Here is a 26,601-nt window from a genome sequence, read left to right on the forward strand (position 1 = left end):
TCCGCAAATCTTATATGAAATATATCTCACAGTCATGTATGAAACACGGTGAACCGCGTATGTGTGTATGAACCTATATGCAAAAACTTAACGTAGTTTATTAGAGTTAATTATCGTAAAACTCGTGCGTAATAACTATCGTTACTCATCATAAGTTACGCACGAGACTTTTGCGGACTATGCAGGAATTTCCTTACGTGTTATCAGAGTACGAGGAAATAAATCCTCTTCTTTACAAGCCTATCAACTCAACTCAACGAATCAAGGTATTTCTTTAAAGTTGAAAAACAATTCTTATGCAACACAATAATGCATGTTATGTGTTATCATAATATTGTGTTGTTTCTACTAATTACATTTTTAACGACTCACTATACACATTCTAATTTAGTTTATTGTTAAATAAGGTTTATGCGATTGCTTGGAGTACAATTTGAAATTGCACAAATATTTGAAACGAAATTATTTTTCAATGTCATACAGCATATATATCTGTTTTAGAAAATTACATTTTATTTTAGAAATTTAAATAAGTGAGATGGAATTAAATATATTGTGTATAACAAATTCTACTTATAGTAAGAACCAATTAAACTAAATGCTGTTTTTCTTTTAATTCTCAAATGGGACAGAAATATATACTTGTTTTTTTTTTTAAGTAGTATTCTTAAAATTGTAATAAAATAGTTTCAAAAAGTTTGTTTCTATGAAAGTAGAATTTGAGAGTAATATGAAATTAATTATGTTTCAGTATACATGTTTCAATACGTCTTCCAGCTATATTGTATTAGGTTCAACCAGTGGCAGTATTTATCTATTTTCAAGGAAACCATGCTCATTTATACAGTTAATACCCTTATCGGTACATAAATTTTCCTTAATGTACTATAGTAAGAAATTACATAATTTATATATCAATTCAATGTAAAAGATTATAAAAAAGATAATTTCTAATTATTATCTTTATAACACCAGGAAGGTGCAGTTTCTCGTATTCTCATATCACCTGATGAGAAAACGATTGCCTTGACAACAAATCGTGGCATAGTTTGTCTAATAGCTCTAAAATCTACGCCAAAATTGATAGCTATATCAACCGAGCACATTCACAAACGAGTTAACTGCCTGTGTTGGAATGATAATAGCTCTGAGGTATATATTGGAGATGGGCATGGAAAAGTTTCTGTTATGGCACTATCTATTTTTACGGTATAAGTCTTTAATATTTTAATATTTTAAACATTATTAACATATATTTTACTAAATTAGTAACTTTTATGTTTTATATAGATTGTTCTAAGAGTAAACTAATACTAATAAAATGATAATCTTTCAGGTAAATGGCATGTTTCAAGCACCAACTTGTACATTGATGAATTTAGATTCAAGCATTGTACAACTTAATTTCTTATCACCTTTATTATTAGTGTCAACTTTGACTCGTTGTTACATATGTGATACAATACAGGAACAGTATAAACAAATAGGAAATAAAGCACGGCATGGAGAATTTGGTGCCTGTTTCTATAAAACATGCCTTATAGAGAATAAGAATGCTCCAGACAGCCAAAAGGAAGGGAAAGTAGTCAATAAAAAGGGTTCCTTTAATTTCATTGCAGAAGGTAACAGTAAGATACAAGAAGAAAATTTTCCTCAAATCTTTTGTGCTAGACCAGGATCTAGACTTTGGGAAGTGTCTGCAAATGGAATAGTAATGAAAACTCATCAGTTTAAAGAAGCACTTGCTATTCCACCTATAAGAATATGTAGGCCAAGCATTAGAAAATCTGTTTATCAAAAGCAAACAGAACCAACCTGGCTGCCACAATCTATTAATTTCTCCTATCTGTCTGTTATTGGAGAGAAGTATTTATTTTCATATACTTCTACTGGCCTATACATTATTGATCCCCTGACTGCAACTGTGGTACTGTGGAATAATGAATTTTCAAATATATCTTTAGCAGAAACTATTGAGAATAAAATATATTTGATGACCTCTGATGGGGAATTTCATTGTTTAGTTTTATATTTCTTAGATTCCTTAATATTACGATTGTATAATAAAAAGAAATATTATGAATGTTTAGAGATATGCCTCATGTATAAACTACAATTAAAAAAATTAGTAAATAATACTGAGATTAATAATGTTTGTGATATAGAGAATAGGTTGCAGATATTTAAAGATGATGAATTGTCAACATTATTACATCCTTTAATACTTTTATTGGAATCTAATATAAAAATAATTCCAAAAAAATTAGATTCAGGTATTGTAGTCGTTAATTGCGGAAATTCAGACCTGAAAGATGAGGAAAATTTGGGGCTTCATTCTGTATCCTATTGTTCTTTGCAAAATAATGAAAGGCTTTTTGAAACCGAATTAAACATAGAAAAAGAAAAAACATCAACCAATTTATTGGATGGTTCCGATAATAAAACGAAAAAGGATGAAGACACGAATTGCAATACAGCCAAGGATGTAGAAGAAGGTCATGATGAAACCAAAGAAAGATTGAATTTGAACAAAAGTGTAACACAAAGAATACAAGCAGATCTGGAAATTATATATACGGTAGTTGGTAATATTAAGCCTTCAATGGATGAAGAAGACTTAGAAAAAATAATTTTAGATATAGATTGGAGAATGAATGTTATCAAAGATTCATATGAAAATGTAGATGAACTAAAGAACTTTGTATATGAAATATTAAGAAGCGTAGAACTATGTTACTTCAATGCTTTATTAGAAAATGTTTCAATACAACTAATACAATCTACAGATAATGAAAATATTATAAAACAAATAATAAAAGCTTTTGTTAATGTAAATGCACAAAGCTGCAGAAGATGTACCTGTGGTAGTGTGTATCCAACAAATGAACTAATAGAACCAAAGTTCCTGGGGATTGGTAAATCCCTTCTTAAGAAAATGTTAGATGAATATAAGGAGGAGTGTATAAATTTATGTAACAAAGTACCTTATATGTGGCGAGATTACTTGCCACTTTACACAGAACAGCATGGTATAATGACGAATGATCTAATACGCCAATGTCTTCAAACTAGAGATAATATTATATTTTCCATTTTTTTACCTTTATTGGATGGGAAACATTGGAACTATATAGCGACATACGCGAAAGAAATTCAAGAGGGACAGTGTCTGTTCTGTAGAAAGTCTATAAAAAGAGGAAATCACGAAGAATGGATAAACTGGACTGCTGTGATATATGAAATCATGAAGAAACAGGGACCTGATATTGCCATGACATTATTAATAAAATTAGAGAAAGCTATTCCAAATGTTCCTATTGATAGAAAGTGAGTATTATCTTTCTAAACATTTAAGCATAGAATCAGGTAAAAATAATTAAGTATTTTCATTTTTTGCAGTATATTTCAGTCATTAGTATTTACAAAACTTTTATATCAACATGGGATGAAGTATGCCGTTAATCTTAATAAAACTAATTTGGAGTCATCTGAATACAATACAATATGTTCTACAAAGGTAATTATTATTTTTTAATTGACTTCTGGGTCATCAGAAAATATTTATTAAAGAGAGAAAAAACTCAGTTTGTATCTATATCTTTTATGTCTTAACTAAACCATAATTTATATATAAACAATTTATGTTTTTTACAGATTCGAGATCAAGTGGCAGAAGTTCTTGAAAAAGACTTAAGTAAACCGATTAATAAAAATATTTTCGAGAATGGGCCGCATCATTGGGGAATGCATTATCAGAATAAATTATCTGTATGTTCTTGCTGCACACTATCCCTTCAAACACCAGTTCTATTAGGTAATAATGGAATCGCAATATTTGATTGCGGCCACGCTTACCATGTAAATTGTATGATAGAAAAAAAACTCACTGCCTGTAATCTTCATTCTTAATTGTACATGCACAACAAATATATACAAATAAATCTCGTAAAAGAAGATACAAATATTAACGTGTAAACAAAGTCTCATTCAGGTAGTTTACAGAATGAAAAACTGCACACTATATCTAGTCTTTAAAAAATTTGTTTGCGCGTACTCATATAAGCGTATTTACAAATTTATTGTCGAAATACAAATTGTTATCACAGATAAATCTCGCGGTTTAACAATGAAGTTGAATTTAAAAGATAGATTTTTTGAGTTTCTTATGATATAAAGAAATGTAATGATTTTATCAAATACAATTTTGTTTGTATAAGCAAGTAATAAAAATTACAATAGAAACTAGTATTTGTGTAAAAGGAGTATATGAATAAAAATTGAGCATTGAAAATTCTTATGTAATAAGTAAAGTACATTCCTTAAATTAGTTATTAAAAGACTTGAAATTGTTAAAATATTTATAAAAATTAAGAATTAGACTGTTATAATTTCAAAAATTTAGTTTTATTCTAGAAAATAATGTACTATTTTATATTTGTATATGTATCGTAATTTTTTTGTACCTTTTACGACCAACTATATACACGATATAATTAAGGAATTCCAATTTCAATTTGACACTTACCTTCTCTTTTATTTGATATATTTATTATTTAATTCCAAAATATTTATGCAGTATGAGGCATATTCAAATTATATATATTCTAAAATTTTATACAAACGAGTGTTTCAAAAAACTTGCTGCATTCTAATAATAGTCTTAAGTATCTTTAAAAGGTGAAAAAAGAAGAGGGTGCATTGTAAATTCATTTTAAAACAATGAGTCGTGAGATTTTCACTGTACATAACCTCGACCCTTAAAAAGTTGTCAGGAATATATTTTTCCTTCATTATCACATTATCCCTTAAATTAGAAAATTCTAAACTGCAAGAAACAAAATTTATTATATTGAAGAAATTGGTCTAACCACATAAGTATATCTTAAGGATTAAAATAATAGTAATATGGTAACAAAAATAACTACTTTTTCCGTAACTTTTGCACAACTTTGTTAAAAGTAAATATATTTAAATAAAACAAAAAAGAAAGTATATGAAGGATAAAAATATTTAGAATTATTAAAAATGCCTCAATCTGCATAAAACAGGATTTAAAATTCCTTACTCTACGGTAACGAGCCAAAATATTGTTAAATATTTCGAATTACATTGACATATGGTAATTTGTTTGTAACAAATGTAATGCATATTTTTCTTTCCCCTTTTTACGCTCAATGAATTTGATCACGCAAAAAATGCAATTTTGTCGATCAATACGTTATGATATTGGAATATTGATTTTTCTACGATCATAATTGACTAGGAAGATATATAACTTCTCTTGACACGCAATACTTAAATCTATCATTATGTTACAACTTCGATAGTGATTTATAATTCTTAGTGTGTGCAAAATATAATGTAATGAATCTAATGCAAAAATCATAAATATTTTGCTTTCTTGATATTTGTATAGGATATAAAATATGAATTATATTTATTTTATTTATCATGATAAGAATTGATTTCGTGTAAAATTATTTATATGTAAATAACTTCTACGCGCGCGCACACACAATGTTATCGATTTACATATAACAATACACTACTACATGTTGCGTAAAATTTCGCAAAGTATGTATGTATGTATATAACTCTCTTGCGTTTTCTTTTTGTAATATAAATAACTCAATAATTGCCGTAATTGCATTCTATGCAATTAATTCTAATTGACGAATAATTATTACTTTTTTTAAAAGCATCTTATACAAAGGATTCGATTTTGAAAGCACATGAGGGAACGATATTAAATTTTTTCGTCAACTATTTCTACAAACTCCGAATTGGAAAATCGAAAAATTTGCTTAATTTGGTAAAGGCACAAGTGACTAGAATTTGTAAAATTTGTATCTGAATAATACAAAAGTGACAAATTTACCGATATGTAATGAAGTACACAAAAATTTCGATCTTATTAAATCGTACAATGTTTCTTTATACAAATTATGACCATCATCAACGTAAAACGATGCTCAAATTTCAATTTATTACCTGTTATCTTTCTTTTTATTTCGAATTCTTGAATATCAATTTTATATCGATGAAATTTGAACATCCGCAAAATTGATAATTTCGAGGACTCTAGTAGAAACCAGCATGTTAATTAATTAATTAACTAAGAACAACAAACAAATATGTAAAATCACAGATTTTCTTGTTTAAATTAGAAGAAAATTTCCTTCATCTTGAATCGTTAACATGTTAGTGACTTGAATTCTCGAATTTAGCTTCGATTCTTGTAGGACTAATTATTCCTGCTTACACAATTAAAGCAATTAACTACTTGATACGCTCTCAGAAAAACCAGGATAACATATAAACGTCTGAACAAAATTTTAGCTCGTATATCGACTGGAAGTATACGTATATATGTATATATAAATGTAGACTATTGATAAACGTACAAAAACAAACGTGATCCATGGGAGGTATCGATTTTTAAAGCTGTATTCTGTGATATTATACACTTACCCATTAACTCCATACACATTTCTCCAGGCAATCTCTATTTTCGACTTAGTAAAATATTAACAGGTTTAAGTGGTACGTTATACAACAATATATATATATATGTATGTATGTATATATATATATGTATGTATGTATGTATGCGTAAAGAAGAAATCGTAACGAGCAATTGTTGTGCAAAGGGCGCCATGCATGGCATACTCGGAAAATAGACCTTTTTAAACCCCTACGTTCATTAAAAATCCGCATCATTATATGTTGTTACCGAATTTGAATAAATTATAATTAATAAACCGCTCATTCCTATCACTTATTTTTTGTTATCTTTTTCTATTATCTTTCAGGAACAAATGCTTTAAAGCTCTATAATATTAACGCAGAATGTTTTTGTTCATTTTTAAGATTTTAATTTTGTACTAATAAGAAAATTATTAGAATACTAAATATTTGATTTTGTAAAACTTTACAATATTCTGTGCATATTTTAACGTTTCTTAAACGTTTTTACGAGATCACAGAAGAAAATTCGTAGTATATATATATATCTAATGCCTGTGTCGTTTGTATTTTTCTAAGTATTTTAAAACATTTATAAATCTTGATAATACAACAAAAATTTCATTGATATTATAGAAAGATCTATTATTGATTTATTGACTTCTTTAAAATTCCATTGTATTGAAGAGTTGTAACTTTTGATATAGTTTAAATATGTATTATATATATACATATATTTTTCTTTTAACATCAATTTATCTCTTTGAGAGTTTTCTAATTTCTTTTGACAATTGATCATAAATTCACAATTATATGTTTGTCTATTAAATTAACATTAATCTTTTTCATGTTTCAGATTTATAATTCTGAATGATTTAAAAAAAACTATACTAATATCATGAATTGTAAATATTGAGAATTCTATGCATTTCATTGCATGATTCTAAATATGCCATTATAATACTTACTTACAAAAGTTGTTATTAGATTTATAGTGCTCTCACAACATTACAAAAGATTTTCGTCGGTTTCGTTAAGACCACTAAATATTAACAATCATTTGTGTAGATTCACAGAAATGTGATTCTTTTAGCTTTTATAAAATTTTCTTGATAATAATCGCATTATTTGATATCGTCACGTAGAACTGTAATAGTTCTGTATAATAATACTATTCAGTACAAAGCGCTTTGCGTTTCAAAAAATTGAAACTATCCTTTTTCACGTGTTATCGTATGATTGTTTATATAAGTCCTATAATTCACAGCGTCACTTGACCGAGACCTCTATTAACAAAATATGATCTCTATAAATAGAATGTCGTTAAATATAAATCATTAAAAAATAAAGCTACAGATAAAAATATCTCACAGCTCTTTGTACTCTTGATAAGAAACAAATACAGAACTATTCATTTAAAACGCAACTACCACTAAGATTATGAAATAGTTTTAGCACTAATTACCATAAGTTAGACGATAAAATTGAAAAAAAAGAAAAGAAAAGAATTAAAAATAAGATTACCTAATCGTCAGTATATTTTAATTTTCTATAAACAATCATTAACTTTCTTTGAAACAATATCTCTTTCACATTAAAAAGAAAATAAGGAAAAATTAGAAAATGACAAATACCTTACAAACACCAATATTTTGTCACCTTAAAATTGCGCTTTAAATGGACAATTCTTATTATTAGTACACAAAAAAATACTTGTCGCATATTTGTAATGTAAGAATGCAATGCAGACTTTTTTCTTTTTCAATTTTAAATGACAGAAAAAATAATATTATAATTACTCCGATTATTTAGATGCCTCAATGAAATCGTTGGAACCTGCGCTGAACTGAAGGTAAAAATTTCTTTTTAATCCTGATAAGTTAAAGTAATGTGTCCTTAATTATTCTGTCGAAAAATCACCGTTTAAACATAACATAGGAATCGAAGACGAAATGACTGAGCTATAGTAAAATATCTTTCTGGTTGGTGAATCGCAGTAAAAAAATCTATACATAAAGAAAGCCGCACACAGTGCTAACAAATCCAGGAGATGCAGGCTTTTGTTGCAGTGTGTGTACAGCTCGATGATTCTCATAAGAACTACAATTTATACATTTTACTTTCTAAGAACTATACTTATAGTCGAATTGTCTATACTGTTTGTAAATAATGTAGTCATTGTATTCGGATTTTTAGACTGATTGTTGCAAAAATATTGAATTTTCAGTTATAAAGATAAGTAGGAGTGAAAAAAGCATTTTACATTAATCCTTTGCAATTCTTTACTTTAATAGTAATTACTATTTATTCTTCAATTATGTTGAGCAATATACTTGTTTCATTTTACTAAATTATCCTACGAAAATAAATTGTATTTCCAGTATCAGATAACGAAATATGCTACGTAAATCACTTTTACAAGAATTAAATTAATGATAAAAACAATTCTATTTTAATTTCATAGAAAATGTGTTTGACAAATTATAATTCATAATATAACAATAATGAAAACTGATATAAAATAAATTAACTTAAATTGGAAACATTGAATCACAAAGGATCAAAGCATGAATAAACTCAAACAATTGGACTATGAGTTGGTCGTACTCCATCCAGCAGTGTCTCTTATTTCTAGCTGCATGGTCAAGTTAACCATTATATGGTTACTTCAAAATGGCACATCGAAACATAATCATTCACGAGACACGTATGTGTATATGTATGTGATCATGCAAACTGGTCTCGTATATTACAACATAAAAATTTATTGGGATTTTCCTTCTTTTTTGTTGCTGAGAATTTAACTATCTGGTATTGTGCTCTGTGAGAGTCCATCATCCGTTTCCTGGTACTTGTTAAAAGGTACCAAATGCTCAGCCCTTTGCGGTCTTCTTCCCTTTTCATTCTCTCTAAAACATGACGCTTCTGGTTAAAAATTTATACCAAGTGAAATAAACTAAAGTTATACAGCTAAGCTTCCACAAGCATATAGAAATAATAATAATATATCGCTAATCGTAGCGCAACAAAATCATTTCATAAATATTAAAAATGTAATAAATTTTTATAATATAAGAAATTATATAATGTGTGCGTACATTATATATATATAATATATTTTATATATATATATAAAATTCATTTCATTTTATCTTATATAGTAATTTGTTATACATGAAAGAAGACCGTCGAGGGTTCTGCTAAAACAACGAATGATTATGCGATACATGATAAAAATTAATATATACATACAACGTTGTCTCACAGAGCTATTATTAAGTGTATCATCATTCATAATGATCCCTGATAAAAATCCATTCGAAAGGTGAACCACCCTCGCTGTCTTTGCTTAACTTTTGATACTTTTTCCTCTCTTAGAGAGGACGAATGTATAGTGTTCAATTTAGTTGTAATTTCTTTCGAGCTATTCTCAACTCTTTCATGCGTAATTCAGTGCTTGTAGTATATGACTTTTACAACTTCGTAGTTTAGTTTACATCTAACTATAGCGATCGGATAACATATTACTTAAAAAATAATACATATAACGTGTGACTAAAAAATAAATTATAAGATGATATATTCTCGTTTCAGATCGGAAAAGATGCATAAAAATGAAGATTAAATATACAAGGAAGAGGGACGTTAAGTCTTAAGAACATCATGCTTGAGCATAGAAAAATACAGTAATACCGATCCTTCTAAAACATGAAAGAGTTTCTGCTACTGCACACGAATACTAACTTTTCTAGTTTCTAATCCTCGTACAATCAAGAATTGAGATCACCATAATATATTACTGAATTTAAAATACATATTTTCAAAATGTGTAACATTTGACGAACGCAATATCATATTTATGATATTTTTATGTATATTAAATTATACATTCAAGTGCATAAGAGGTGAACATAATTCTTCATAGAACTCTTAATTACATAAACCTTGATTATACGAGGATTAATCTGTACGCTGTAAGAGCGTACACAGGAGAGAAATTCTTTTCTTCAAATAATACACAGGACCTTTTTGACAATTCAAACAAAGTCGTTCCGTGAATGTGTTACGCTTTCACAATATACTATGTATCGTTATAAATAATTTTCTATGCCGTTTCAACTAAACAGTGAAAAATAAGATGGCACTATTACATAAAATTAATTTACCAAAATTACCCAAGTCGATGATCTTAGAATATCTATACTTATTTACAATTAATAAACACAATTATGATCATATCAGGATAATAATTTTTATTATTTTTAGATGAACAGATTTGGGTAGTTTTGATAAGTTAGTTTTCAAACACTCAACTATCAGAGAGTATATATAACTCTGACATTGATCCTTCCAATTTCATGGATGAGACTAGTATATATCATAGAATATAATGGGGAACATAATCATTATTTTACATGTAAAATATCGTGTTCCACCCCTGTTATCATACACTTTCGATCCCCAATCGATCGTTGTTACGAACATCAAAAATTGTACAGAAATAAATTAATTAAAGGTAAGATCGAAAGTGTTTAAATCGGATGCCGTGTATGCGTCTTTCGATTGGTTCCACCTTTCGATTAATAAATGGAATAATGCAATAGCACAAAAACAAAAATAACATATTTATCAGGAAGATTGTGTGTGCTGATGAATAAAGTAAAGACATGTTTATCACGTATATTTTTTTGAAAGCGTATATATATATTATAGTTAAGATACAATCTTGCATCGTCGCGGAGATAGAAGACCGATGATGAGAGTCCAGAGTGTGATCTTCATTCTTCCCCGAGGCAACCGGCAAACACAATACCGTTCGCCGATAGGTGCGGCGCAAGCCTCTTCTTCAGCTTCTCTGTAAACCGCAACTGAACACAACTCTTCGTGAAACATAACTTTCGTTGTGCTTTCGCCACCTTTTCCTTTTGTTAATTTGTTGTTGCTATTATCATTATTCTTTTTTTTTATTCGTGAATAACACATACTCTCCCTCTCTTTCTCGCTCTTTCACTCTCACTACTTTTTTCTGAAAACTAAACAAATACTCTCTGCTTAAATGTTACATAGATATACATGTATATATGCATATGTGGTGTATGCGTTTTCGTTAGCTTCATTATCAGTTTTTCTTGTTGTTTTTTTTATAATTAGTGTAATAATATTTAGTAATATGATAGTGTATGCTACGTAAAAAGAAAAAAGAAAAGAAAAAAACAACACCATCGATGACTCAAAAAGAAACTGTATGTCAAATTCTACGATCAACCACCCATGCAACGTGTTGCTAAGAATCCCCTATGACAAAACCACCCGTAGTAATTTGGCTAAAATGCTCGCGATTCGGAACTCTGTCGAAAGTTTACACAGAGACTTGCAACTTATGTTATCGAAACATAATTGGGATTCGCCACTTTCTCGACCGAGATTCTCTATTTTTAGATGCTTCGTCACATACTGATAAATGTATCTAAGCACACCTAAAAATAGATATTTATAATTTAATACAATCATAACATAGTCATTCAGTTGCAGCTGATAAAAATTCTAGAGGTCATAGTTTCCTAAACGTGCAATAAACAGACACGTGTAGCATGTTACTAGGAAATACAAAATTCATGTTCTTAATTCCCTATAATTAGAATTTTAAATGTTTATAAAAAAGGGAATTGTGATTGATCACGATCTTATACTTTAATATGAAACTTAAGAATTAATAACCATTCTACTAATAAGATACAATAGTACAACAATAAGTGTATAAAACAAAATTTTTTAAATATAGACTTCCAAGTTGTAAGTTAGAATATGAATGCATCAATATGCATGTACCCGGATATTTAAACATACGTGAATTAGATACTCCTAATATACAGATAAACACGTACTAAAAATTACGTGGTAAAACATACAGATACGGTTCATACACGTGTACACATAGATATTAAATACACATAAACTACAGACCTCTAGTACAGAGCTATTTGTCATGTAAAACAAATAACTGGAAGATGGTTATCTATACTTCTAATACAAAGACTAAATCTGTTGTATCGAAAGGTGCTCTGAATTACCGATCATATATAAATGGAATCATGATAGATTTATCAAAAAATTTAATTAATTGCAAGGTCACTGTGTTTCTTTCATTTCGAAACCAATGGTTTCCCTGTTCAGCCGAGAAAGTGTTTAAATACTACTGATATTCAGACAAAATACAGAAGATAAGCATGTGCTCTCAAGAGATAAACGTGTATGAGTGTCCTCTTGGATCCGTTTCTCAATGACGCTTGCAAGAAAATGACCGGTAAGATCCTGCAAACACTGCATGCTAAGACGTGACCTCTTCCTCGTTTTCTGGCCCTTCTGTATTTTTATTCTCACTGTTTTTTCTGTTATTTCTGATTTTTTTGTAAACGAGAATTCTTCTTTATTCTCTCCGACACGTAATCGCCTTTAATGCCTTGAACGATGCGAAGAGTCTCCACGTTCGTCGCGACGATCTCTTTCTCGTTCTCGCTCCCGTTCACGCTCCGGTTCTCGTTCTCTCTCGGATGGTCTTCGGCTCGACTCTCGTTCTCGATCTCTGTCTCGTTCACGCTCTCTGTAGCGATCGTCATAATACCTACACAAGTACACGTCAGCCAATTATCTTACTTTACCGGTGTACACTATTAATTTGCTTTTTTTTTTCTTTTTTTAATTCTTTTTATGCCTTCTTAAGATATATTTACATTAACTCAGGGACTCTTTGATACGCTATGTATCTTTCTCTAATATACCCTACCTTCTTCGTTCATGATAACTTTTTATTTTTTTTATTCGTTTCCTTGCTATTAACATTTCGATTTTTGCGATCAAGTTTTTACTTATTGCAAAGGCTTAAGAGAAAGGAAAAAAATTACCAAGCATTTAGAAGAGACAATTTACTGCATAAAAAAGTCTCTGATAACTTCAAGAACTAAACACATTACTCTAACAAGAAGTTTTAATAACAAAGACAAACTAATTTATCTAAATTTTCCAACAATTTGCAATAAACGATTTTGTAGTCAGAAAGCAAAAGATTCACTGAATTCGTGCGATATTCTAATAGAATTATAACTTTTAATACCTTTTCTCATCATTATATGCATGTGAAGAAACAAAAGTGAGTTGAAACATTTTCTTTATACTTGTCTCTTATTTTTCTACTTCTTATATTTTTTGTATTCTCCCCCTTCTCTCTCCCACTTATTTACGAAATTTTTATTTAAATTCTAAAATATTCCTATTTATGAAATGATGGATAATGTAATCAATACATGAATTCTGAATCAAACTCTTTAAGAATAACTCTAATTTGTTGTTTTGCATCTAACAAGATAATACTTTGTAATGAGATCTACATGCATTCACTTTAATGAAAAAAAAAGTGTAAATTACCTAGACGCCTTGGAAGACGAGACGGGAGCCGTCTCTGGCGGTTCTTCTTTTACTCTTGGCCTGGCTGACTGACGTGTCGTACTAATGGAAAATATGCATACTTCGTTATGACTTATACTGTTACCAGGCTTAATACGTTTCTTTAGTTAAAATAAGCTATGTTAAGAAATATATTCAATTTTCCTTTTTCAGTCTACTATAATTTAGCAACGATCACTTATTCGAGCAAAATTTATAATAAATTGTAAACTTACTCTACGACTTAATGCTTATATAAAAGACAACCATTTTTTAGCATTTTTCTATTGAAATATAGATTAAATTAGAAGATATGTCAATATGTTATTCGAAATAATACTAACTACAGTTACCAGTTATATGTAAGTGCATGTGTACAATACTACATATATTCAAAGAAGTTTTGAGATTCGTTGTTAAACCTGTAACCATATTTGAATATTCAAAATGAAACAAGAATAACTGACTTCAAAACATGAAAAAATAGAAGATAATTTCTTCTAAGATATAACTGTGTTGCATAGATTTCATTTCTTTTTATGGTTTCAGGATTATGACTACTTTACTGTAGTAAAGTATTTGTAGATCTGTACATATATCAACTTGATATTAGAATCAATATTACAGTATCTCTGTGGATAAGTGTAGATCTTGTGTTAATATATGTTAACATAATATATAAATTGAAGAAGCATTTAACCATCTTAATATATAAATAGTAATTATACGTTGTAAGTATTTTTACATTATGTATATCAAGATATGTATATCATGATATGAATATGCTAGATTAATAAATAAAGTAAAATTGTAATTATTCCTACTCATGTTTTATAAATAACTAAAGATAACAATATATGGAAACTGACTATTTAATTCATGAACTGTTAATCTTACGAATTGTTAGGATTAATAACTGCAATAATTCTATTGCTAGACAAAGCTCAGTAATTTTTTAAAATACCAATAGATGTAGTTCATAAATTAAATATTTAATTCTCTATCACATCTTAAATATACTTGGCAAAAATTTCATTTACAATATCTCTATGAAACATATTGAAGTGTTTTGAATAGAAAGCAATATCTACAAAAAAGATATGCACATTCTTTTACATACTTTTCCCAATGGCGACTTTGGAAATAAAGATTACAACTACACAGGAGGAACAAGAAGGAACAATTGTATTGAATGTACTGTATGACTTATCTCAAAGAAGAAGCTAACATCTGTTTACATTCCAAAATTGTCAATTGTATATTAGAAAAACTATTGTTACACAGCTTCAACCTTTATCTTTTTATTGATGTAAATTAATAAGATTCAGACTCTAAGTGTATCCACGCACACACTTCAAATATCATGTGACAAAAATAACTTGCAGAAGTATCATTGATACTGAGTACAAAGTTCATTTCTTCCCTCGTATTTACAAAAATGAAATAAAAATGTAGATGCAAACATTCCTTAAATCTGTTCTAATATTTAATTAATGAACGGATGTTCGCCTTAATCTACAAATCTTCCAATCATTTCAATTATGGGCAAGTTTCGTTTATTGTTGGCTATTTCATCTTTGAAACTTCAGTCTCACTTACTATTGAATATGCCAGAAACAATAAACAAATAGATTAAAAAAATTACAATCTCGTCGTTTTAGTGCATGTTAAAGTTTTGAACAATTTACAATAAAATTTATAACTCGCAAATAGAATTGTTATTTCAATTGTGTCATTTAAATTACATTACTATTATATATATATATATGTTCCTAAAATATTATATTGTTTAAAAATTGAGATCACAATGTTTTCAGTTTCTCTATCATAAAAAAAGCCCCTGTTACTTTCTAAAACCATAACTAATGAAAATCAATAGTGATTACTTGTGGTTACTACTTATCGCTGATTGATGATATTAGGACGAAAAAAATTTTAAATGTCTGCTATTTTAAAACAAACATAAGGATGCTTTATGATTTTTTTTGTACTATTTGATAAACAATCAATTTCTTCCTATGTTAACCAATATATACTGAGCATCTTTTAAATATAATTTGTATTTCTGCCAATGTTTTAATAACATTTTAAAAAGTGTGAAATAAATTTGTACTGTATTTAGTTGCTTCGAATATTTTAGGTTACTGTTAAATACTGAAATCATAATAACGTGTTACAATTTTTTTATAAAGAACTGATTTATTAAAAGATGAATACGTTTATATTTTCATTATACTGTTTAGTGACTCTCTCGCTAATTAACTCAAAAACAGTATCGCCAATAACAATATCGGTTGTATGATTTACAATATCAGTAGAAATTGATACCACTGAAATAGGGTAAATGTATGTATATATATGTCGGAGTCAGGTTGGCATTTTGGGGCGTTCGATGAACCTTTACTTACTTTACCGTCGCGAATGTAGCCAATCTCTATCAGTACGAATGTGGACACTACCAGACGCTACGAGTAATGGTAATAGGATGGTCGAGATGATGGTGACAACGAATTCAGGTTCGATAATGAATCCACGGTCCACGGGAGGACTAGTATTAACGTGCTGCTCGATTCGGGTAACTTCCCGATAACTCCATCGGCAATTCATCCAACGACTCACTAACCAACTAACTAACTCTAACTCTAACTCACTTAATCCAAAAGAGGCTGCCCTTATATACTCCTGTACCCACTTCTCGGGTTAATCTTTGTTTCAAGGAGAGCCATATCGAGCCCAAACCCATCGTCATAAAGTCAGATTGGAACATTAAGACTATTTCTTATTTTTATTACTTAAGTGCGGCTATAGTAAAAGTCTGGACTAGTGTATTGGGGTTTTTCCCAACATTCCGGACGAGAAATCCCGCTGTCTTTCCTTCTCCGACATATAGATGTAAAATAAGAATGGGAACGAGAATATGATGGCGGCATCGCTTTTGAGTTATCTAATGAGAAGATCATCTTATATTAGAACTTTATAACAATAATATTTACCATTAGATAATCATATGCACAGCAAATTGAAGCTAACATAGGAATAATAACAGTCCTTGGAGTTCAATATTTATAATTTACCTGTCACTTTTACATTCAATAATAACGCAGAGCACCTAAATCAAGATACTTAATTGTTTTAAGAATAATGTCCACTTTTAGCTTTCAAAGTATCAAGTAACTATTATAATAATATAATATTTGTTTCTGATTAATGCTTTTAACAAATTTTATGTAGTAGATTAAAAAAGTAGACATTAACGAACAATCTGATACAATAATAAAAAAACATTTAATTGATACGTTAATTGTTACTTTTCACATTTTATGAATGTCTAAAATTTTGATAAAAAAATATCCTTGTGATTAACATTTTTATCTCCAATATAATTTACAAAGATTAAAGATTAATAATATTTTGAATTCTTATAAATTAACCCTTCGCGGACTACCGCTGCATATATGCGTTCTGCGTAAGCCATCAATTTGGCCGAGGAACTAATATATGCGTTTGGCGAAAACAACTGGTAGAGCCGAACGACTCATATATGTGTTCCACGTAAACGCGTCGCTAAGGGCGAGAAACTCATATACGCGTTTGGAGAAGACAACTGATAGAACCAAAGGATTCATATGTGTGTCACATTTTATTTATCCTGTGGAGAATCTGTGCATGTACATATGTATAGAATTTGACATCTATGAACGAAAAGCACATCTAATGCGCGCTGGCAATTTTAAATGACTATCGCGGCAGCAGCTCGGTCTCACGGTACGGTTAACTTCAAACCGTCCCGTCCCCAAAGGGTTAAAGTTAAACTGATAGCAGAGAAAATTTAAAAGTACTTTCATTTAAATAGATTTTTATTTAATATTTAGTAATTGTTAAAAAAGATATCATACTAAAATATATAAATATTCAAGATCTGAAATGCCCAATAACAATTAATGTATCAAAGTAACGTTAATTTTATTTAACCCTGTCGCTGTCAATTATATAAGCAAATATTTTTGCTTGATTAGAGTTAATATCCTTTCAGTAACTAACTCAGTCGCAATTATTCTACATAATAATTACAACAGATTCTTTTTGTTCAATTGTAGACATCTATTTGTAAAATATAGATGTTCTAGAATTATAACACATAGATTTGAGATTACATTACAGCAAAAGGGTTAAGTTCACTTTTTATCATTAATAAAATCAACTATATTTGAGTCTTATAAATTATTGTTATATGACCATGTAAAATTATCTATGGTCTTTGTCTGTACTTATAAATTTTTCCAGAATAATTAATTAATACAGACAATACGGAAATATTAAGAAATGTTACAATTATTAATATTTAATGACAGTTAAATTTGTCCCAATGAAATACGTTAGTATTTAAATAGACACACATTATTAATTATTTTACAATTGAACACATTATAAATCAACGCGTTCTCTTTTAAACATCATTAATACCAGTTACAATTCATTTAATTTACTTGCACTTTTATCAAATTTCATACCATTTAATGGTATTTTAACTAAGTATTCAAATCGAACGTTTCGAATGAACTCCGCATACAATATTCTGAATAGCATGATTGAAAATGTTTGCAAAATATATAATACAATAAATGGGACTTATATTACTTAGATCAATATCGTTGCTATAATGCTATATCTATTTGCGAAGAAAATTGCATGATATATTTTAATAATCTGTATATAGTTATATACGATCTGTTACAATGTAAACGTCGGATTATTTTATATAAATATAGACTTATCGTACTCATTTTCTTTTTCTAAATCACACGCATACGTGGCTATTATTACGAGGGCTATCAGTTATAAGTTGCAACTGTCAGTTAATTTTTGACTAAATTGAATAAGAAGGTACATCCAGTAGTGACAGTTAAAATAATTATGAGATGTTGAGCTTACCTTTCTTCTCTGCTTCGCTCTCTATATTCGCGATCTCTTTCACGTTCACGATCCCTCTCCCTGCTTCGTGATCTCTCCCGTGGATATGGTTCACTGTAATAACGTTCTCTGTCACGATCACGATCCCTTTCCCTTTCACGATCGCGTTCCCTGTCACGTTCTCTATCTCTGTCTCTGCTTCTTTCTCTGTATTCCCTGTCACGGCTCCTTGATCGCTCACGTCTTCTTCTGTGACTGCGTTCCCTGTCTCGTGAACGTGATCGTTCTGAAATAATTCATTAAATCTAGATTAACTAATACAATAATCTTAATTTCGATAGAATCATAGGAGATATGAAAGCCGTTGCAAGTGATTAAAAAATTTATTAAACATACATCTATTTTTTATTATTCTAAATGTAAGAAATAAAATATTTACCCCTACGTGCGGATCCATAACTCTTTGTTTCGACGCCGCGCAAGGTGTCTTGAAGAGAACTGATTAAAATTTTACATCTATCATCTGCAGCAACCTTGGATTGTTTTATCAAAGAGATGGCTGTAACCAGGGTTTCTATAGCGCTTGCGTATTCCCCTGCTGCAGCATCAGATACTGCTCGAGCAATAGCAGAAGAAGAAACGGTTCTATTTCTACCCATGATTTCTTCAAATTCTTGTTCTGTAAGGGGAGGAGGACCTTCTGGGCGATGATCAGGTCCTGGTGCGCCATAAGGTGGCTGTAAGATATATAATTCATCTTGATTTTTTTAAGATTTTAATAAAGCAGTAGTATTATGAAATGTAATAGTGAAGCCACTAAATAATATCAGAAATATAATATAAGATATTAATACAATGGATAATATAAAATAGAATACCATATACCTGTGCTGCAGGTGGTCCATAACCATGAGGTGGCACATGTGGTTGACCATGTGGAGGACCATGAGGTGGACCATGAGGTGGACCATGTGGTGGACCATGTGGTGGACCATGAGGTGGTCCATGGGGTGGACCAGGAGGACCTGGTGGATGTTGTCCTGGATGTTGATGAGGTGGTCCTTGTGGGAAAAATGCTGGATTCACATGTGGTGCAGGTCCTCCTGGGGGTCCTTGTGGTGGTCCTTGAGGTGGGCCACCATGACCAGGTGGTGGACCTCCTGGACCTGGTAACATTCCTGATCAATATCTTTGTTAGCTTGCAACACTGTATAGCAAGCTTATAAATTTTTTCATTACACAAAACAATTTTTATTGTATGATTGACTTGATAAAGTATGTTTTTTGCTTTAGAATATGCTTGCACAATGTTGTAAGATTATGACAAGTTTCCATCTTTCTTTGTATATTCTAATATTTAATATATATATTAATAATATATTTTTACTCTTTTAAGTATATTTATTCGAATTGAACTATTTCTTTCCTATGTTATTATTACTTATTTTTTTAGTATTATTTAAAAATACTTTCAATTATATACTTTATATTCATTGAAATTGTGACAACAACAAAAATTGAATTGTTGTTTATGTTACTTTTATCTGAAACACCTTGTACCTTCATACTCCTAAGCATAAAATTTCCCTCAATATCATGCATTATTATAAGAAAAATTAATAGCGATATTGTTAATATTCAATGAACGTCCTAAATTTCTCACCACCCATAGAACCTGGAGGAGGTCCTCTCTGTGGTGGGCCTTGACCAGGTTGCGGGCCTTGCATATGTTGATGTTGAGGGAAACCTGGTGGTCCCTGAGGCCCGTGATGCATTCCTATGCACATTGAATAATTACATCAGTGAACTTTATTCACAAAAACTTGATTACATAATACTTTGTTATTGGAAGTGATTTATTACTAAAGTTCCTTATATTCTGTTTTGTATAGTAAATTTGATAATTTTCATAATCTACTTTATCATGCAGACTATAAGCTGTGGAAAAAGAAGAATTTTATCATAATGACACATGAAATGAAGGAAAGAACAGAGCGTGTGAGTCCAAGATGTTTCAGTATATAATCTATAATGAATCAAGATATTTAACAAACCTGGTGGTCTATTCCATTCGGGACGTGGTTGAGCACCTCTTGGATCACCTGGAGGTCCACCAGGATGTCCAGGTGGACCACGTGGAGGTCCTTGACCAGGTGGACCAGGCGGACCACCATGAAATTGCTGAATGGAGACAAACGAAGATTCTATTTCAATCTACCATAATTAAATTAAAAATCATTCTCTATACTTGGAAAATAACAGCAAAAAATTAATTAATAATGAGATGCATCAATAACACGAGTTACTATCGAATACTATTATTAAACAATAATCATAAAGTAATTAATAATAATGATAAAATATTAAAATATCAGAGCCAGTTATTGGTTTATCAAAAGCTTTTCAATGTGCTGTATAAATTTAATTAACCACTAAACAGATTGAAATGAAATAATTTATTGATTTCTGAAAGAGCTTTTCATGTTATACATATCTCATGCACTGCTAATGTTGTAATTTTCAAAGAAATAAATTTTACAGATTATATTTTTATATTACATTTTCTTTTAACACTTGAAATTTATACAAAATATAACTAAATACAGCTTCATTCAAAAGAAAGATAATTGAATTAGGAAATATTGAAAGATAGCAGTTAGGTGACTTTTTTATTAATATAATTCAAATCTTATTTTCCATATAAGTATAATTTAAAATATTTTAGAATTCTAAAAATAATAGAATTTCAATTTAATATTTATTAATTTTAATAGTGTTCGATCAGATTTTATGTATAAAAACAAATCAATACTGAAAAGTTTGAAGAATGGATAATTTTTACAACGTGAAAAGCAGGAAAAACAACACATTGTGTGTTACCTGTGGTATATGGTAACTGGCTTCTGAAAGGTCTCTAGTACAACTCTGTTTACGCGAAGCGTAAGACATGTAAGTGCAAAAAATATTCTTGTAATTTGTACCATAATTTATCGATTTATATAAAATATATCATAAAATTGTAAAAACCAAGAAATGAGTAGCTTTAACAGAAATTTCTAATTAATATATCAAGTATTATCTGAAGAATAATAAAAAAATTTCTTTTCTATAGTTATTTTTCTATAGCTTTGGGGAAGCTACACAGGCTGTTTGGCTACAAGTGCAAAAAGATTTTAGGGGGTGATTCTTAAAGTTAAAGTAAGACGAAAATCAAGAATTAAAAAATTGCGTTTTCGACTTTGTCTTTTAGTTATTGACAATTAAAAATTAGTCGAAATATGTCTGCACGAGCGAAAATCTCTTTACACAAACGAAAGTAGGTCAACCTAAACAGTGGGGTCCATAGGTATCCTCAAATCCAACAATACATGGGCAGTAGTTTACCTTGCACAAATCGTAGAGAAGATTATGACATTTGAAGACTTAAACCATCCTACGCAATATTTTGTAAGAAAAATCGTAGATTAAACATTATACCTGTCTACTTACTAAAATCCACAACAGCATATCGAAAATCGCCTCATGGAATTTTCGAGTAGACAGCGTTGATATTTCCCCTAAACCTTTGCCTCCATAAATAATTAATAAATAGACAAAGCCGAAAAATGCAATTTTTTAATTCTTGATTTTCGTCTTACTTTAACTTTAAGAATCACCCCTTAAATATTTTTACACCTGTAGCCAAACACCCTATATAATACACAATTATATTAGACAATTACATATTACATTCTTATCTCCTTTCTTATCGTTCTTAGTTACCTTCTATTCTTATGTTAAAAGCAAAGTCCCACAACTACTATAAACACAAGTTTGCAATACAAATTAAGTTTTATAGATATAAAAAATTGGTTCAGAAAAAGTATAATTATTAACAAAAGGACAAACTACATGCACACAATTACATTGAATAATTAAATAAAAGCTCTATTACATACCATTCCTGGAGGCCGATGTTGACCAGGACCTGGTCCTGGTGGTCCTTGTTGAGGTGGACCACCAGGTCCACTTGGGCCTCTTGGTGGTCCAGGTGGACCATTAGGTCTTGGCCCATTCCATGGGCCCTGCTGATAACCAGGAGGTGGTGGACCTTGGTTAGGATGCCCAGGTAAAGGATGGTGCGGTCCCGGTCCAGGACCCATCGGCGGACCATGCATACGCGGTGGACCTTGCTGGCCAGGTCCACCCGGACCTGGTGGACCCATCCCTGGAGGTGGCATTCTCTGTGGTCGTACACCCTGCGGAGGACCCATCATCATCCTAGGACCATGATTTTGTTGCGAATGTTGAGGGTGTTGGGGATGTTGTGGATGCTGTTGATGGGGTGGCATTGGTGACTGATGCTGATGTGGATTATGGGGACGCTGACTCTGACTCTGTTGAGGAGCCGGAGCTGGTCGTGTCTTACACTGAGACTCAAACTGAGAACATATACACAATTTCAAATGTACAAAATGTCAAGTTTTCATTTATTTATTGGGAAGAGAAATAACGATTAAGCCATCAAGAAATTCATATTGTTTTCTTGAAAAGATGCAATACAGTACTAATGTGAAGGAAGAAATAAAAAAGATTTCTAAATGTTATAGACATGACCAATTATATGTGTTTTGATTGAGAGAAGTTAATTAAAGGACAACATTAATTTCTTGATAATATATCATATATAATGAAAATTCTATATGTGTAAAAGTGCAAAATTATTTACATTAAAGGAGTTAATTTTTTAAAAGATTTAACTATGCTTAGTTTGAATGGAAACTATATTAATGTAAATTATATAAAAATGAACAACAATCTGACATTTTCGCAAGTAAATTTTTTTAAAAGAAAAGAAGTAAACTGCAGATTCAATCTTATATTTTACTTACACCTATCAGAGTAAAAACTCATGAAAAGAATCATATAACAAAAATAAATTTCTCACAGTACTAATTATTTCTTTCCCATAAATAGTTGCTTGTTCATAATTTCGATATATCTATACTTACTTGATTCAAAGCTTGTTTAGTTGGAAATGTTACTACTGGATTCTGTCCATGCAATTCCTTTTTAGGTAATCTTTCCATACATATCCTCATACTTTGTTCTGATCCCAAAGATATCACACAGAATCCCTTAGATTGTCCATTGGCTCGATTTTCAAAGAATTTTACTTCAACAAAATCTGATACACCAATACTTTGAACAGCATCAGTTATATCTTGGTCACTTGTCCACTGCAATAAAAATATTTCAATAAGTTTAAATTACTACAAAAATATTGACTTTTTCTCTAAGTTCTTAAAGTAAAGGCTAATTAATGAAAATGAATTAATATTCAATTATTTACCCAAGTCAAATTTCCAACATATAATTGATGACGTCTCCCAATTTGGTTTGGCTGAATATTATTTCCAAGTTGATGGTAAGGTGCGCTACCATTTGTTTCTTCATTTGGTGAAGTAGTATCACCAGCACCATCTCCACTATTTCCCGTAGAAACGCCACCATTACCACCAGCAGGAGCTGCTATCACATCATCATACAAATCAACGCCATCACCAGCAAATTCATCCTAAAACAGATCATTAAAGATATATCATAAGCTGATTAATTACCATAAGAATTTAATATATTTACATCACGTGAACTGAATATTCTTATAAATTATATTGTGAAAATAATGTGCAGTTTCAGTATTTATACAAACAAAAATTAATTTAATATTCAATTCCTTTTTAAATCATTCGCATATATAGTATATGAAATATACTGATATATAACAAATATTATACATAGTATTTAATACATATTAATAATAAATTCAAAATACAATTTTTATGTTATCTACTTAAAGTTTCAAAAATAATATTGAAGAAAGCTTAAAAAATAATTAATACATTAATAAATATTTTAATTTACTACCTTCCATCTCTTTGATAAAGGATAATTTATAAATTGTACATATGCTACTACCTTTTTTTCACATATTTTTCTAATATTTTCTATTCCCATTGTATTACATAAATATTTAACTATGAAGAAAAAATAGTTCTAAGTAAACATATTCCTTCAAGAACAAAAACATAATTTATAAAGTATTAAAATGAATTTCAATCATCTTATAGAATACAAATTATTTTACAAAAGTCAAAAAATAGTGTAATAGATAAAAAGTACAAAAAGATTAAAAATATAACAATTTTTTCTGGATAAGACGCTTCATTGACGCTCATTAAAACTGTACACACATACCTACAAAAAAAAATTCGCTTCTTGAATAAGCACGGATCGTTTCGGTGCAATTTCGGTCGGAATAAAAAAGAAAAAAAAAACATCACATACAAATAAAGTGTTCAAACTTCAAAATAATATAAACGCTGTAAGAAGAAAATGGTGTCTCGCATGCAATAATGAAAACTTTAGTTAAAAACTAAACGAAGTGGAGGAATAAAATGCGCTACGAGACATTTGCCTTACCGCTAACACCATTTTGCTTTTCTTGCTGTGAATCTGTGTATTACACGTATTTGCTTTTTAAGTTTTTCCCCAATGCAATAGAACGTGCACGGGCCACGGTAATTATGTAACAGAATAGAGAAAATGTTTATCGGTCGTGATAATCAAATGCAACGTCTACTCGTCACGAATGAGATGTATGTTAAAATCGAAATCCCGGCTGAACGAGAATCGGACACCGCTTGTCGAGGCAATCGTTACCGTTTCTCCTCCATGACGCCGAACAACCCCGCTCTGCTATCGCATTTTTCTCACAGTTTCCAATGTTTTTTACTAAAGTAGCCAATTAACAACAACGCCTATAGAACAACTCGTTACTTATTAGCAATGATAAAAACGAATTACCTGCGCGAAATCTTGCTCGAGATCGTCGGCGTACAAATCAATGTCACCGTCCGCCATTTTACGTACACCGACGCTCACTGCATTTGACGAAGGCGCCAAGCCTAAAGAAATATGCTGTTCTAGGAGAAAACGTGTTAGCGAATTACGTTACGTTTTCGTGCTGAACGGATATGACGTCATACCGCCATCTTTTCCCCTTCCGAGGTAACCAATAAATTCATTGGAACTATACATATATATGTATTATGTGTATGTAGTTTGCTTGAGTCGAGTTAGGAGAGGTAAATAAAACCATGTGATCGAAATCTAGGGGAAAAGGTTCGAATTCATAATTCTGTGTATGTATATATATTTCTAACAAAATCACCTTTTACGAATTGCAACATGTTATATATCAATCGATTAGTTTTAACGCATAGATTACAGAAATACAAAATTATTTTATAGAAAGTTATTATTATTAAAATATTTCATAATATAAAAATAAAATATGTATATGTTGTATGCATTTTACCTATATCAACATTCAATATGTCTGCCACCGTTGAAAAATCGAATAGAATACAAAGATAATTATCGTGAAATATTTTAATAATAATAAGATTCCGCAAAATAATTTTGGTATTTCTATAATCTACGCTTTAAAACAAATCGATTGATTCTGATTGGTTTTTTCTGATCGGTGGTTTTGGTATAATTCTGATATGTTATAAACTGGCAAACTACATTTTTTACATTAACCCCCTGCCTTATGATTAGTTTTATAGCTGCAAGTTATTATTATTGAAATATTTCATCGTAAAAATTAGATATTGAAAATGAAGAATGATTATTTTTTAGGAAATGAGAATCGAGTATTGGTTAAACGATATATTTACTTTATATAGAATCTTTCTTTGCATAAAATATATAAGACACCATTTACTATACATTTTTTAT

The 26,601-nt window shown here is 30.0% G+C and overlaps 2 protein-coding genes and 1 long non-coding RNA gene across 13 annotated transcripts; 2 read left to right on the forward strand and 1 right to left on the reverse strand.

Moving 5' to 3' along the window:
• The first annotated feature begins 23 nt into the window (after nt 1–23).
• Nucleotides 24–6,777, forward strand: pink (WD40 repeat domain-containing protein pink). 2 transcript variants are annotated; one of them, XM_033345399.2, is made up of 6 exons: nt 24–266; nt 752–862; nt 976–1,209; nt 1,337–3,327; nt 3,400–3,517; nt 3,655–6,777. In XM_033345399.2, the coding sequence occupies exons 1-6, from the start codon at nt 180–182 to the stop codon at nt 3,907–3,909; spliced, it is 2,796 nt and encodes a 931-aa protein (XP_033201290.2). In that variant the 5' UTR covers nt 24–179; the 3' UTR covers nt 3,910–6,777. The 2 variants fall into 2 exon arrangements, with proteins under 2 accessions (XP_033201290.2, XP_076480222.1); XM_076624107.1 differs by lacking the exons at nt 752–862; nt 976–1,209.
• Nucleotides 4,914–25,821, reverse strand: Cpsf6 (cleavage and polyadenylation specificity factor subunit 6). 10 transcript variants are annotated; one of them, XM_076624119.1, is made up of 11 exons: nt 25,663–25,821; nt 24,149–24,373; nt 23,808–24,035; nt 22,755–23,237; nt 20,871–20,997; nt 20,480–20,593; nt 19,702–19,982; nt 19,256–19,553; nt 18,838–19,102; nt 13,888–13,968; nt 11,121–13,087 (listed from the first exon to the last, which is right to left on the reverse strand). In XM_076624119.1, exons 1-11 carry the CDS (start codon nt 25,717–25,719, stop codon nt 12,919–12,921), a joined length of 2,328 nt encoding a protein of 775 aa, XP_076480234.1. In that variant the 5' UTR covers nt 25,720–25,821; the 3' UTR covers nt 11,121–12,918. The 10 variants fall into 10 exon arrangements, with proteins under 10 accessions (XP_076480251.1, XP_076480234.1, XP_033201300.1 ...); XM_033345409.2 differs by having other exon boundaries at nt 19,702–19,994; XM_033345417.2 differs by having other exon boundaries at nt 20,871–21,030.
• Nucleotides 8,069–10,971, forward strand: LOC143303573 (uncharacterized). Its single transcript, XR_013060029.1, has 3 exons — nt 8,069–8,196; nt 8,278–8,317; nt 10,060–10,971. It is a non-coding gene; the product is annotated as an uncharacterized LOC143303573 (long non-coding RNA).
• Nucleotides 25,822–26,601: the final 780 nt, after the last annotated feature.

The sequence above is a fragment of the Bombus vancouverensis genome, chromosome 2 (genome assembly GCF_051014615.1).
Source record: "Bombus vancouverensis nearcticus chromosome 2, iyBomVanc1_principal, whole genome shotgun sequence".
NCBI lineage: Eukaryota > Metazoa > Arthropoda > Insecta > Hymenoptera > Apidae > Bombus > Bombus vancouverensis.

Bases quoted from the DNA above. Each gene is read 5' to 3' on its own strand.
- pink (XM_033345399.2), top strand. From the start codon at position 180: ATGCAGGAATTTCCTTACGTGTTATCAGAGTACGAGGAAATAAATCCT. The intron at 863-975 runs GTACATAAATTT...TTATAACACCAG, and splicing joins TACAGTTAATACCCTTATCG to GAAGGTGCAGTTTCTCGTAT. The intron at 1,210-1,336 runs GTATAAGTCTTT...ATAATCTTTCAG, and splicing joins TGGCACTATCTATTTTTACG to GTAAATGGCATGTTTCAAGC.
- Cpsf6 (XM_033345405.2), bottom strand. From the start codon at position 25,719: ATGGCGGACGGTGACATTGATTTGTACGCCGACGATCTCGAGCAAGAT. The intron at 24,374-25,662 runs GTAATTCGTTTT...GATCTGTTTTAG, and splicing joins TCGAGCAAGATTTCGCGCAG to GATGAATTTGCTGGTGATGG. The intron at 23,238-23,807 runs GTAAGTATAGAT...ATATGTTCTCAG, and splicing joins CTAAACAAGCTTTGAATCAA to TTTGAGTCTCAGTGTAAGAC.